Source organism: Melanostigma gelatinosum (assembly GCF_949748355.1).
Source record: "Melanostigma gelatinosum genome assembly, chromosome: 3".
NCBI classification, from domain to species: Eukaryota; Metazoa; Chordata; class Actinopteri; order Perciformes; family Zoarcidae; genus Melanostigma; species Melanostigma gelatinosum.
In genome coordinates, this window is record NC_136636.1 from 17,803,625 (window position 1) to 17,819,418 (window position 15,794).

The 15,794-nt window shown below is 42.0% G+C and overlaps 1 protein-coding gene across 1 annotated transcript in view; it reads right to left on the bottom strand.

The window, feature by feature from the left end:
* megf6b (multiple EGF-like-domains 6b) overlaps positions 1–15,794 on the bottom strand; it is a gene marked incomplete at its 5' end in the record, with an annotated part of 61,298 nt that overhangs the window by 41,131 nt on the left and 4,373 nt on the right. The window contains one exon of the mRNA XM_079297067.1: positions 10,496–10,600. Within this exon, the coding sequence (XP_079153193.1) occupies positions 10,496–10,600 (105 nt within the window). The remainder of the gene's footprint in view (positions 1–10,495; positions 10,601–15,794) is intronic.

Here is a 15,794-nt window from a genome sequence, read left to right on the forward strand (position 1 = left end):
GTATTTATTAAAAAAGAAAAGGAAAAAGATAAATACCACTAGAGAAATGAAAATAATGTTGATGCTTTTACAATCCCTCAGAGTGTTTCTGAAGCTCCAATAACTCCAACAGAGAGACACGTCTTCTCTCCAGCAGATCATTTCATGTCAACGGCAGGTGTCGCATCGTTAAACTTTCAATTACGACACATCAATCATTTATCATGACCAATTCCCTACTTTTGAACCAGGACCTTTGCCTTTTGGATCGCTCGTAAAACTAATGCACGTCATATTTAGAAGGCTCCACTTGTGATCTAAATGTTCCAGATATACATTTAATCATTGATGCATATCTTTGCCAGCTTTGTATTTCTCTGAATCTGCATATTTAATGTTAAAAGGACTCTGAGAGCTTCCTCCACAACCCACTCCTTTAACTAAGATTTCATGTTCAAATTTGTGTTTACTAATCTTTAGGATTAAAAGGTATATAACTATTGCAAGAATGCCAGTAAAGCAGTTTCTACTGACGTAACAGGATGAAACAGAGTCATATGGTAGTAATGGGACTAAAACTACTTTCTTTTTTTTTAAACAGCCTTGACATGTGAAAGGCAAATGACCCTGTCTCATTACATTTCTTTCAGATGATCATGTGCGTTTTACACCTCACAAGACTTCAGTAAGTCTGGCTGGCTGTGCATTGAAAGAGAGCGCACTCTTGGGTGAACATTCCCCAAGGCTAAGTGGCTTCCATATGGAGATCACACACACACAGAGGAGATAATGTTGCAGGTGTACGGAAAACAGAGATTAGAAGTGAAGTGTTTGGCTCAGTCGAGTCCACATGGAGCTGAACAAAGGCAGCAGAGGCAGATTCAGTAAAGATAAAGGAAAGGAAGCTTCAGTGGAGTAAAAATGCAGGAGCGATGAGGAGAATCGCCAGGGATCAGGTATTTTGCAAACTCTTGTCACTGCTAATTTACACAAACTTGATGCCCTCGCCTCCAGCGTGACCAGGAGCGACCTTTCATCAGCAATGCTGTAAAGAGCCTAATGAGACTGGGTGGAAGCCCAGACTCTGCACAATTACGGGAGATTAGGGTGCTTTGCAGGACGCAAAGGCAGGTAGGTGGGTAAGGATGTACCCCACCCTTGGACTGCAACACACTCCCTCTCATTAGAGGTGCATTTATTGTCCTCACAGGAACGGGGCTTCTCTCTCTCTCTCTGATTGCAAACAATTCCTGCAAACCAAAAAATCGAACTTTTCTTAATTGTCAAAGTCATTGCTAGTTTTATCATCGGTGCATTTTTTGGGCCACAAAGATTTTTCTTCAGTGTATTTTTGACAGATATTTGATGAGCATTTAGCGTTGAGGATTTGCTACTTTATAATACTGTGAAAAGAATGTCTTTGCAATTGTAACTGTAAAACAACAACAAAGAAAACTATAGAGGTGATTGGCATATTACTATTTTCTGACATTTTACAGACATTATTATTCAAAAACAATCATTGACAAATGAATCAAACCTTCAACTAGCAAAAAATAGAAAACATGTCAGTGACATTGTGTGTTTTTGAGGTTAGAACTTAAGATGTCGTAATTCTTCCCAAGTAAAGTCAAAAAGCAGACTTCAACCTGTTCACAACTATTTCAGCTGTAGCCTGCTAAACCCATCAGAGAGAAACCCTGAGGATGATTTAGACTGTTTGTGATCTTTCAAGACATTTACTATCCCATTATCAGCCATTTGACTTTTACAACTTTTTCCCTCCCAATAAAAAAATAGCTCGAGAAGCATAACAGCCAGATTTTGAGCAAATAAAACATGTGTTGACTTCTCTGTGGTCAATCTTGAGTGACAAACTGCTGCTCACATTTTGATCATGTGCGTTTGATCATGAGAGTTTATAGGAAGTCTGATTACAGGAGAGGGGCGAGGATACTTCAATGTAGTGTCAAAATGACCCTCTTACATGCCTGTTCTTTCTCCCTTTGCTCTGCCGTCATCTTTAAATTGTGGATGCTCATATTTTGCACTGATCACAATAACAGATAATCATGTAAATTGTGGGTGAGCGTTTAAGTCTTTCAACACAGCCAACAGTTACCAGTTGCTAAACAGTAGTTTGAGAAAACCACAAAAATGTAAGGTATGATATTCCTGGAATCTTTGCTGTGATGAAGCTGCCGATGTTGAAAGAGGATTTTAACTGCTCACAGCTACTTTGTTGTCAAATTGTCTGCTTCGAGTGTGTAAAAGAAAAACATGGTACCCGTCACCTGTTTGTTTACAATTTTCTCAACCAACTTTGTGGACCAGCTCCTTGAACTACATTTCCGGCTCTGCTCAGGACATGAGACTAAAGTTCCCTCTTTCATGGGTTGCTGGCATGATTGGCCAAACAGATGTGTCGTCACATCAAAACAAAAGAGGTCCATTACAAACACAAACGTAACACCTGTTTTACTGCTGAATCAGCATCAATCAGGAGAACCACTACTTTAAAAAGAGGCCCAACAGAGAATGCTTATTGGTCAAACAAAGATGTCCAGGCCCTCATTGGTATTTGGGGGAGGGATGGTAGGGAGGGCATCAATCAGTTGTTAATGGTTTGAAACAAAAAGGTGGACCAGAAGGTTTTGTCAATGTCCAACAGAATTCAACAGTCAGACAAAGCAGGGAAATAATTTAAACAAGCAAAATAAAGGGTCACACTGTGTGCAGTGGAGCAAACTGAAAAACTACAATTGGTTCAAGGCGCTGGAGCCGTGAAGGGCCACTAACCACCTTATTGCAGACTCTGTCACATGTATCTCATCTTCACATAAACGTAACGTTAGGTTGTTGTCTATCCTACAACTCCAGCCATAAGGACCAAGGCATGCACGTGTGTTTCATTTGGGGCACTTACTCGCCAAAGTGCATGCATGGAAGTTTTCCAAATGTTTTCCTGAATCCCGACAAAAAAAGCTTTCAATGGGACTCAGAGTTCAGGGATTAATTTTTACATATCGGCAAGGTCCCAAGGCTGACATGCTGAAAGCCCCTCCCTCGTCACATTCCTCAGTGGTCCCGAACATGAAAGGAGCAGATACACTATACATTTAGCCAAAGAAAAACCAACTGACAGTCAAAACTTACCAGAGTGAGGAGCATGTGTGAAATGGTTTAGCCATAAATGAAAGAGGTGTTCTCTTTTACAACATGGCCCCATGCAGACCGCTCATCCTTTAAACATGACAGATACCATCTGTGTCACTGCTGCTCATTCCTGTCACTGTCAGCCTTTAAGTGGCTTGACGAGCAGCAGCGATGTTAACAGTCTCCCCACATTTTCAAAAAAGGGTTAGATGTTGCGTAGCCTTCCTGCTGTTCATTACCAGAGAAGAGTGCAGCCATGGGAGTTCGAGGCACACATTAAGTCCACATGCTGGCCTGACCTTTGACCTCTCTGCTCCCCTGCAATGTCAAGCGCACGAGGAGACGGCAAAAGTCACCTCTGTCACGTCAGTCAGCTTAACTAAGCGCAAAGTGATATTAATAGTACTATAATCGCTGGTGATTGGACAAAACAAAAAGAGCAAACGCGACATCATTGGATGTTGCATTCAAGTGTAAAATCACAGTCAGTGACAATGTGGCAAAGTTCAGCAATACTTCCGACCAACATGCGACTAATGTGTTAACTTGGATTTAACATCTGGGAGGCATGAACCACATGTTTTTGGTCACATTTGGCCTCAATGTGCTTCAGTGATTACCATGACTAAGAAGGAATAAACCTTGCATGCATGCACATTTACCAAAGTTCAACAAACACAGACCAGTTAGAGAACTCCCCCCATGGCCTGATTTAAGGGAATTTACTACGTCTATCGGTGTGTGAGCTGACAGCAGAGGTGTCAAAAGGCAGGTTACAACAAGCTACTGGACAGTTAGTCTGAGGAAAGACCACTACTGAACTTCAGGTAGTTGCAGAATAGGACGGCTATTAGAGGAGGAACATCTGAAATCATCCTCGCTGACTGCAGCTGTACACGCAAACTCATCCCAGTCTTCAGAAAAATTGAAGAAAATATTTCCAGACATTCAACTCAAAGAAGACAGACATTAAGAGACGGACAGAAGCAGAAAGTCAGATGCGAGGGGTCTTGTGCGATGGCCAGTTACATTTTCCTTCAGCTATCCGTCTCTCCTAAACAGAGCTCTTGACCAGACGACCCTGTTCAAGTCTGTGCACTTCAAAAGGTTTTGTGCAACTCAACAAGTGTCCTTTAACGAGCCAATGAATCCCCACAATAGCTCCAGGGTTGCTGTCCTGACCTTGCAACAATGCTAACAAGCATGCAGCTTCACAATGCAGCTCCAAGATAAAACCACAATAATCAGAACACTGAAAGACTTCTACAACATAGACAACTATAGGACCGATTCTATAAGGTTAGTTTCATAGTTCAAAATGTTATTCATAGAGATGTAGAAATACCACAGTGCAAAAATGCTACGTTGACGAGTGACAAATATGTCTTGCACTCGAAATATACATATTGACAAAGTTATATCAGCCACTTATGTTAAATTGTCATATTGTTGAAACTTTAACACGTAAGCAGCATTTTAATGTTGTAGTTGGCCACGGTAAAAATAACTACTTCTTTGGGAAGTGAGCAATGCTTTCTTTTTCATAAGTTGTTCATAATGTTTTGTAAGTGAAATCTTTGTCAAATAAATTTACGGGAGTAAAAAGTTCCATATTTGCTCTGAAATTAAAAAGGGTAGAAGTAGCATGAACTGGTAATGCTGAAAGAGGAGGTCCTCTAGTTAAGTACAGTCATTTACTCACAGATGTATTTAAAGTTACTTTCCACCACTGCCATTGTGTAAATGTGTCTCGTGTGATCTGACCTCATTAAACATCTCAATTAAGGGTTTTTAAAACATATGAGAAAGACTCTCAGACATGTGATCATCTCTGAATCTTTCACAAGCTGTTTGTTCAGAGTCAGACTTCAGTGTGTTCGTCCTGTGCCATTCCTCAGCACCTCGTTCACTAGACTGTGGAGGACTCATGTCATGCACCGAGAGGCTCCTTAGAAATAACCGACCTCATTTATTAAGAGCTTTAGTCGGCGGTTTATAAGCCTAAGTAAAAAACTCTGAATAGATCATATTCACCAGCTGGCCGTTAATCCCAACTGGTGTATAATCCTTCTGGACTATAAGAAGAAACTCTGTTACTGGTAAGAATGGAGGAGCAACTTAATACAAATATAAATTTGAAAAGTTCCTTTTTAGTTGTATATCTGATGTTTCTAATAAACAAAAGGTATTTTTGGTTTTAGTCAAATGTATCTGTGCATCAACAGCTTAACCTTTCCAATGAAATACCTGATTGATTATAAATTAGACAAAGATGCTTCATTTAACCGTAATCTTGGTGAATGAATACAAGTGACATACATACTGGTATGATAGACAGTGGAGATGGTTGTGGATTTCAGGAAGAATGTAGCCCCACCCATCACCCTGTGTGGCTCCCCCGTCGACGTGGTGGAGTCCTTCCGCTTCCTGGGCTCCAACATAAACCAGGACCTCAAGTGGGAGCTGAACATCAGCTTCATCACCAAGAAGGCTCAGCAGAGGATGTTCTTCCTGAGGCAGCTGAAGAGATTCAACCTGCCATAGACAATGATGGTGCATTTCTACACAGCCATCATTGAGTCCATCCTCTGCTCCTCCATCACGGTCTGGTACGCTGCAGCTACGGCCAAGGACAAGGGCAGACTGCAGCGCATCATCCGCTCTGCCGAGAGGGTGATTGGCTGCAATCTGCCGGTCCTCCAGGACTTGTTTGCTTCAAGGACCCTGAAGTGAGCAAGAGGGATTGTAGCTGACCCCTCTCACACCCTGGACATGAACTGTTCGCGCCCCTTCCATCTGGCAGGAGGCTGCGGTCCATCAGGACCACGACCTCACGCCACACGAACAGTTTCTTCCCGTCGGCAGTCGGGCTCATCAACAAAGCCCAGGACCCCCACTGACTGACTCTGTCATCCCCAGGAAGGTTTCCTACCGGTCACTCCCCTGCACATCCCTTCTATGTTTCTTTATTTAAATACACTTGACACTTTTACATTACACTTGTTTAAAGTACTGTTATTTGTGCACTATATTTTATATTCTATTGTAAATTTGAATATGTTTCTATTTCTTGCACTGTGTTGATTGATTGTTTAATGTTATTGTTCAATGTTATGCACCACCCGCCATGACAAATTCCTTGTATGTGAAACATACATTGGCAATAAACGGTTCTGATTCTGATATACCAACATTTGCACTGACTAAGGGCTTCAAAGCTGACGTTGCTGTGGCTGAGCCTGGGAGCCTACTTTGAAGGGAACATTACAGAATAAAGATCATGATGATAGCCATCAGCAGAGGGTCCGTCGTGAGTGATGTCTAAGCTGGTCCTCCTGGCATTGCAATGACCCCAAAACCCAGCCAAGATATGAGCTTACAGTTCAGAAATCAGTCAAAGAGCAAATAAATGAGTCGCGATTACTGGTACAGAGAAAGAGCTCTTTCAGAAAAACTTTTCACAGTTTGGGATCAACAAACAAAAGCCAAATAAAGATATATTTAACCTGTGGGAACGGAACAAACAGTATTTTCTCCTGTTGGGTTACATCGATTTGGAAAAATGTTTCCCTCTGTTATCAAGGATTTCATTATTCCTCCTCCTCATACCGGTATTTGTTTCAAATAACTCTTAGAAAGTTATTTAACAATCCATCAGTTTTATGTATGTGAGATAAATGTTACCTTTCAGCTTAGGACAGCACACACGAGGTATAGCTTTGAAAGATATCTCAAGATTCTGAGACTTAGACGCTTGTAAAGTTTCAAGTTAGAAAAAGTGTCCCGACTACTTTTCTGTTCGTCTGTCTGTTTGTCTGTGGCTGAGCCCAGATGTCAGCTGGCATGAAGACATCTGCCCGACCAGAGGACTAAAAGCCCTGGAAGCTCTTGATCCCAGAGGATACCACTTGTCTACTGATGACATGCTGGATACTCAGCACATCAGGCACTGAGTGACGAAGCCCCGCTGGATATAAACAAGACAAAGAGCTTTAAAAAGGACTTCAGCGCAAAAACAGAGACAAAACCTAACACACACACACACACACACACACACACACGACAGGTACCTGGCAACACAAAATTCATTCATTGGTAATTAATCATTATAAATTAGATATGTGAAGTAAAAGAAGCAGAAGTTTTTCTCCGACAAAAGAAGCAACAAAACGTTCAGAAATAAATATCCTACACTACATCAGCTTTGATTGACAGTGGCCAAGCAACAAGCCTGCACCTGTTATTAACAATTGATTCAAATGTTGTTAAATCCTGATTGGTGCACAGAAGAACATGACTTCAACAAATGAGAAGAGCATAGAGGAAAAAATACAAAATACATGCTACACAACCTCTGGCAGAAAATGTTGTGTTCATGTGGGTCATGAGCGAATAAAATAGGTTTCAGAGTCTTTAAATACTTCATGTTGAATAATTAAGTTTGTGTCGGCTTTTTATGTTTTATTTGCACTATATATACTTGTACTCCTTACTTTGTACTGCAACAATTACCTCGAGGTAAATAAAGTTCCATCTTATCTTAAGTGCCATCAAATGTTACAACACGTACCCCGTCTCAGTTAAAAATGATGCTGTCTGGAAAGTAATTTACACAAATACAAAGTCAATATGTTTAGAAGTCTCAATCAGTCACTTCAAATGAAACAACCTTGAAATGATCTGTCCGACAGGATGATGGTGGTTCGAGACGTATGAAGCTGAGGCCGGTGAGCCATTCAAATAAACGAGACAGTAATTATTGTTTTACACATCACTGAGACAGAATGCTGCTAACAAAGCAAAACACATGACAGCTCCAGACAACTATTGAGCACAAGGCAGTAATTGGCCCCTCTGAACAACATAAACACACCAATTGCTGTAAACAAATACCCAAACCACATGAAAAGCTCTTCAAGGAGCGATCACCACATGCGACTACAGAGGAATGCCAACGTTGACATCTAAAGTAATTAAAGGATGAGTGCGGTTCCACGCATTCATCCTCAGCAACATCCTCCACTGTGGCTTCAGCTTTTACGTAAACACGACGAGAGAACGAGCTGCGACTGACAGTTGTGTGCAGCATGAGGACCGCAGCAGTAACTCAATTTGACCGGCGGCTCGTGTGAGAACGTCACGTCTACACAAACAGGTTATTTATCTGGGGCGCAAGAATGTGACAGCTACAACTAAACGCTATTAGCCTGACCACCACAGAGCGTTCTTCAGTTGAACTATATATCAGAGCCGTCACTCAGCTAAAAGAGTCATTCATTAGAAGTGATGCTATGGCTCTTTCTCCGATGAGTCACTTTGCAGTTTATTCTCTTTGCCCTCAGGACTCATGACACTGAAGTGACCTGCATTTGGCGCATGCAGGACCTCAAAAGAGGGACAGCTGTGAGTGTGATCCTGCCTGCGTCCGACACCTATAACCCCAAATGTTACATCAGCGACAGCCCCGCGCCCTTCATCCAGCAGCCCATTCTGCAATATAACTGCCAGATAGTTTACGGACTGATAGCCTCCAATAGAGGGAGGGTCAAGGCGTGGGGGTCTGCTGCATAGCCCTCCACCAGCAAGGGCCCCTAGGTACCCATTGATGACAGCTATTATTCACAATGCAGAACAATGCTGGCGGATCTCAGTGGGTGGAAAAGGGAGGGGGGGGGGGGGGGATGTATGAGCTGATCTCAAACAGTGAAGCTCAGGGGGGATGCCTGGATGCGAAACCGAAAGGATGGGAACTTATATAGTGATTGGAAGGATGGTGGAGTCAACATAACTTGAACTGGAATTGGCTTTACTGGCGTTGTTTTCACCAAATGTCTCATTTAGCTTCTTCTCTAGCACCTCTGGTGTTAGAAAAACAACAGAATATACTCAAGTGTCAGACACATATCGTATCATCCAGGATTTATGTTTCATTTGATCATTTAAAAATGAGAAGATAAACAAAAGCATTCAAACGTGGCAACGGGATGAGTAAAACTGGATGAGTTTTGACAGCACTGTATATTTTGTAAAGCCAAAAGTGAAAAGTGTTTTCATTTGATTCAATTTAATTATATATGTCGCAACTGATTTTTCTCTTCCAATAAATGTATTTGATGTGTAAATGTTAGCAATCGTTTTGAAGTCAGACACAAGAACTCATCTTCCGTATCTCATCAGATATTAGGAACACAGAAGCTGCACCAATAAATAAGATAGTGTTTCCTTTCATCTTTTCTTTTTCTTTGTTTCCTGATATACGGAGCATCCATACCAACAGCTTTGTCATTTCTTCTTGTATCTGTCATGGATCAGTTAACAGACACATAATTACACACGCCTGTCTTTTTCAATGGTCTTTCATTTACTGCTGATGGTCGGAGGAGTTTGAAAGACTCCTTATTACCATAATAGAGGAATCGATTGCACCAATTGCAATTTAAGTGTATTGACTCTCGTCAAGAGACCTTAGAATGTTGCTGGTCAGAAATAGCAACCAATAGTCTTAAGCAACACCTAAATGGGCATGTGTGTTGGGTCCACTGTCCTCAGAATTAAGTCTTTCATTCAAGCATGAAGTAATGAGAAGTAAGTCCGGTCAGCTTAGCTACCACAGAAAGCTCTGATCATATAGACGGGCTGTCAGTGCTGCAAGTCCCAAAGCTTGATCATAAGTCCTTTAACAGGAGGTGAAGGTATAGCTAAAGGTGTTAGAGATGAATTTGGAGCTCCTGGATGCTGGACAGACCACCGGGACAAAAGGAGAGCATCATTTTGAATTGTCACCGCAGTTTGAACTTGACTTATGCAACAGAGTGTCTAGGAGGGCCTCATGTTATGGACCGATGGATGATTCTAGTAAAAAAAAACGTTGACACGATCGAGGAATTTCCTGTCGTGTGGTGTTATCAGAAAAACAACAGAGTCCTCCGCTGTTTTACTTCAACAGCTCAAATTCAACAATGGAGATGCTGATAAAATGCTTGGGCTGCTGGCAAAGGAGCCAACTGCTGATGTGAGGAGATTCTCATTCACTTGTAGAGGAAGGCGATCACTCAAACAAAGTGGGGAGGCTCGGAGACTGAAATAGAGCAGAATTGTAGGATCCAGCAAAGTGCCAAAAAAGATGTTTCAATGAGTCTGTGAAGGCTTTTATTGTAACTACATACTGTATCCACTGACAGTAATGGAAAATGGACAGTATTTTTTACGTTTATTCTTCCACTCTAATACCAAAACATTGCTAGAAAGGCAGATAAAAAAAAAAAGAAAAAAAGTAAAAAGAAGGGGCAAAGAAAGAAATAGAGATCAAACAAATGAAGAGATTGTGAATATGAAACACAGTCGGGATGTTTCTACTCACCATACTGGCAGCTGGGTCCGTTGAACCCTGCAGGACAGTCACAAAGCTGAGTAGACCCGACCCGACACTGGCCCCCATTGAAGCACACACCGTAGCTACACACAGCTGCACGTGTGGATGTGGACAGACAGGATGGTGGAAAAAGAGAAGGACATAAAAAAATAGTAAGTGAAGCAGAGACACCTGGCTGTTTTTCATGAGACGTCAACATCTTCAGTTTCAAACGATGACCTCTTTCTATCAAAGCCTTACCATCGGCATGTTCGCTCCTGACTAAAGAGGAACCTTGATTCTCCTCCAGTCACACTAACCAATGTAAGAGGAATCCACCACTTGGCTCTCTTTGAGCTGAGGCGCAGGCTTTTGGCCAAGTGAAAGACATTTCTACGCTCCATTTTTAAACTCCATTTTTACAGAATCAGAGAGTTTAACATGAGTGGCGGCAACAGCTTGCATGACTTTTAAAAGAAAAAGTGGCCTCTTAACTGCACGGTAGTTACCTGAGAACGACCTGATTGATTAATCAACAGGGTGAGCGTGGCTCATCCATCTCTTGAAGCATGCGGCGCTGTCTCCATAAATCCCTGTACTGCTCATGCTAGTTAAGACGGTACATTCAAAGAATCCAGGACATATAAACGGTAGCTCTAAACATGTGAATCCACCTCAGAGGTGAACCATCACACTCCCTATGCTAACAAGACTCACATAAATCATGACAGTCCTTCACCTAAAAACGTGTGTGTGCTGAAGTCTCGCTGCCCGTGTTCTTGTCTGATGTGCGTCGAGGCTAATATTCCTCAGTAAGACACAGCTGTTTAAGCCAGGCCTGTTGTTTGCACTCTCCTGAGCAGAGTACAGTGTTTAGTGCCGACAGATCCAGAGGATTGATGTCTATCATTGCTTTTCCTGACTGGCAACATGAGGACACTGAGATTGAGTGACGAAAGCCTCTGAATGCCAGTTTAACTGTGGAGTTGGAGCTATGGGCTAAGCAAGTCTGTCATCCGCCAGTAATCAGAAGAAGTAAAGGTTGCGAACCAGAAACCAAACAAGTCGGCTTGGCTAACTCATCTACAAGAGACAAACAGAGCGATCTTAAGGAATTTGTATCAATTGGGAACGTCTTAATTGTTGGACTACTATTGGCCATGTTTCATGTTTCGTCTGGAGATGAAGACAAGCATTCGTGCATGAAGCTAATATCCGAGAAGACGCCGACAGTGGAAACAGCTGATCAGTAATGAGAGTTAAATGTTCGCGATGCTTTTTTAAAAGGCTTTGTTGAATTTTTACATGTTCAGCTTTTCTGACACAATACTTCAACATGAGCATAGAAATAAGTGAATGGAAACACGGCTAAGTGAATTTAAAATAACCCTTTGCCCTTTTCAGGATCACTTGAACCCTTCATTGTGTCTGCATGTGGAGTGCAGCAAATGTAATGTTTTCAATTCAGCTTTTGGCTTATTCAATAGTTTTCTGTATTTATGGCATTATGTTGCCCCTTTTTGTTGCTTCACATATATTAAGATTTGCTGCTTTTTTTCTATTCTATGTGGATGAGACAAAAGAAATAGAATTGAATACATCTTGAGCTCTGGGAAATTGTGACGGCCATTTTAAAGTAATTTCAGACATTTTATGGACTACATTAGAAAGAAAACATTAGCTGCAGCCCTACGTATATATATATATATACACACAACTATCCACCCCAGATACTTTAAACTGAGATACAATTAAAAGGTACAACATATCAGCTAAGAAACAAAAAGATGCTTCAGGCTGTGAAAATAAAAACATATTAAAGAATATCTACAGTCTGGCTTCAACCGTATCATGTAAGCAGAGGGGAATAACATATTATTTCAATGACGAAGTGCTCTCTGATAATCACAGATGAGCCCGGAGTAATTTCATCCGGTAGATTCACAGGCCTCCTCGGAGACGGGCACTCAGACTAAACATCCTCCTGTCATCTGGTTTCATCCTCAGACACCTGCTCGACAGTTGGACCATCCAGGGAGTCTACACGCACACGCACAACCTAAAACAGACGGCAAGGCTATTTGTCACTTGTTGACTGGAAAAATGAAACACCCCAGCAAACATCAGCGATTCCCCAAACTGATGCACATTGTCAAACGCATCCATGTTCTTGTTCTACATACCTATAAGACCAAAGTCTTGCCCTATTTGTGAAGCCGCTGAAATCCTACTCCAACAGGAAGACCATCTCACCGCCGCTAATCTGTCCATGATGACTTCCAGTACCTCAAGACTGTGTGGCTACAGAAGCTATAATTCACTGTATTAGTTCAACATGCATAACTACCCCCACTTCTGTGATTATCTAATGTGAGGGAATGATGGTGTGGTGAAAGCGCCAGATGACAGACGAGCAGAAACATAATTCAGTGGTCAGGTTTAATTGCAAAAAGATCCAAATTCTTCAGTACAATTACGTTACCACCAGCTGTGAGAGATCAAATTATTGAGACATTACTAAATTGTGGTGAAAAAAAAAATCTTAAATTAACTTAATTACCAGCTACAAAGTAAAAGGTCAGATGTCTCTCAGAGTCAATTCAGGGTAGCATGGCTAAGTGACAACAAGGGGAATGTACATTCCCCCTTCTGAGACGTGACACACAGGATTGTTGGCAGCTAACCGGGGCATTTTTGGGCCGCCCCCATCCTGAGCTCCTTACGCTGCTTAATCTTCCCTGAAATCATTTCTTAATGTGGCATGCAGCGTGGCATCAAACTCACTCTCATCTGTCGCTGGGAATGTCTCCGCTCTATTACAAAGACACCTTCTCCGAGAGGATTAGCAGCTCCCACCAAAAACAAAAAGAGACAGAAGGGAGCAGGGGTCAGCGACTCGTGCCGAGAAACTGAAAAACAACGAGCAGGTGTCACCCTTACAGCTTGTGAGGGGGCCGACCACATCGGCGCAGAGACAGCCCAGTGCTTGTTTAGGCTCCGTCAGATCTGTTTAACCCCTGGAGTGCGACCCAGAGCGTGACCACATTTAGGACAATTCACAGACACAAAGGCCAGCGCTCGGGGCTCCGTTTGGTGCCACAATTGGTGCGCATTGAGCCGAGCACTGTATTTTGAGGCAACAAATCATGTTTTGCCATGCAAAGGAATGTGTCATTTCAAAGAGTGTGTGTGAAAACCAGGGCCAGCTATGTTAGATGATCTCTGACAGTTTTCTTTGAAAGACTCTAAATACCATTTGAACTACACACTCGGTCGGTTTGACAAAGCAGGCACAGTAACGCTTTGCAAAGAAATGTCTGAGCATGCACAACCTTGCAATTACAATATCTGGGGCACCCCTACATTGTTCATGTGTAAATGACACAGACTCCTGCGAGGGAAATACATTTTCATCCTTATTTCCAACTATGTGGATGAGAATATTGACATTTAGTCACATCACAAAGAGTATGCACGAATAAAAAACACCTGCCGTGGTCAGCATTTGCCTCGTACGTTTCCGCTCTTTTACTCGCTCTAATGCAACAGAGATGTGGATTAAACATGATAATGGCATGCATGTCACTAATAGGAATCAAATAACACAAATGTTAAAAACAAGCAGCTTGTTCATACCTTGTATAAGCTACTGGCTCACGTGACTAAATTCACCGTTCCACAAAAAAACCACATCTGCATCCGGACAGGAAGTCATGTGATTGCTTTAGCTCCTTGTGTCTATACTTCCTGTCTTTGACAGTCATGTTTGCTCGCCAGAATCATGCTAGAATAAAAGTAATTCTTCAGCTTCAATTTGTTTTTATTATGCTGACTTTACAACCTCTGCTGCACATTACGCATTCGATTAAAAAGAAAAACATGCATGTCAGTGTAACCAGAGGCCGTGTTTTGATAGAAACTAAACCACTGTTTTTGCCGTTTTATGCATAATGTTATGTCTAAGGTTGATTTCTGTCTTTTTCTCTGTACGAGTCTGGATCTTATTGTGATCAGCTATGCACGATACCATCTCCACCACACACACAAGCGCGCGCGCACACACACACACACACACACAAACACACACACACAGACCACCCATGGATAGACAGAGGACCATTTCCTCTTACTGTGCCTATTTCACATGTAGCTACCTTCGCCAGCCTGCTCCAAGCACAAAAGGGGGCCAGTTCCTATTCAGGAGTTAACGAGGACGACAAACTGGAGGAGACATAGTCGCTGCCCCTCAGCCCCTGTCACAAAGCTTATTGTTGCCGTCAATCAACATAACTGCTCGTTTCCACTCCGGCCTAACCCCGTCCATCCTCACTCGGCCCGTGGCTCCTTGCTTAGGTAAAAAGGTTGAACTCACTGAGTGGTCCTCCAAATGTTTAATTGGAGGAAGTCGCCATCACAAAGTCAAGAGTTCTTCACCTTCAGGAGAACAAGATAGTCTTGAGCCAATTGGAGTCTTTACAAAACACACAAAAGTCACCGCTGTTTTGTTTTTTTTAAAAGGCCTTCTGCCTCCACAAGTCACCTGGCTGAATTTCTTTAGACTAGAAGTCATCAGATGTATTGTAAAAACATTGACTAGATGTGGCTCTAAGATCTTTAATATAACAGAAAACAAATCTGCAACTATTTTGGTAACTAGTTAATCATTTAAGGAATTTCTTAAGGAACAATGTCAACCATTATCTGGTTGCAGCTTCTCCAAGGTAAGGATTTGCTGCATTTCTTTATTGTCTTTGCGCAATAATGCTGGAAAACATCAGAACTTGGACACAAAAACCCGAAATCAATGCTATTGTGTAAATGGCAACTCATAAACCTTCATAATTAGATGACGGTAGCCTGAAACAAAAAGATATGGAAAACAAGAACGGGGCCAAAATAGCAAAAAATAACCAGACGTTTGCTGTGCTGTGGTATATTCTCTCTCCAAACATGTAACTGATTATGATGAGCAAAGACTGCTGGAGAGCACAACAACTGAGGCCATTCACTGCAACACTGTGACAGGATGTCAACATCTGTACAATGGGTGGATATAGAGGCAGATTGTCATCTATAGGAAGATGCTATAGGACTATAGGAAGGAAAAACTACTCGACTTGTAGCCACTTCCAAGCCACTGTGTGGACAACATGAGTAGAGCCCCCAATTCTGCTCATACTACCTCACAATAGCCAGAAGTCATTCGCCTAATTACCTTACACTGACATTTTATTAGGGAACACACACACACAGAAAGAGGGAGAGGGACAACACAAGACGGAGGGAAAACTCAGGAGTGTCAGACACT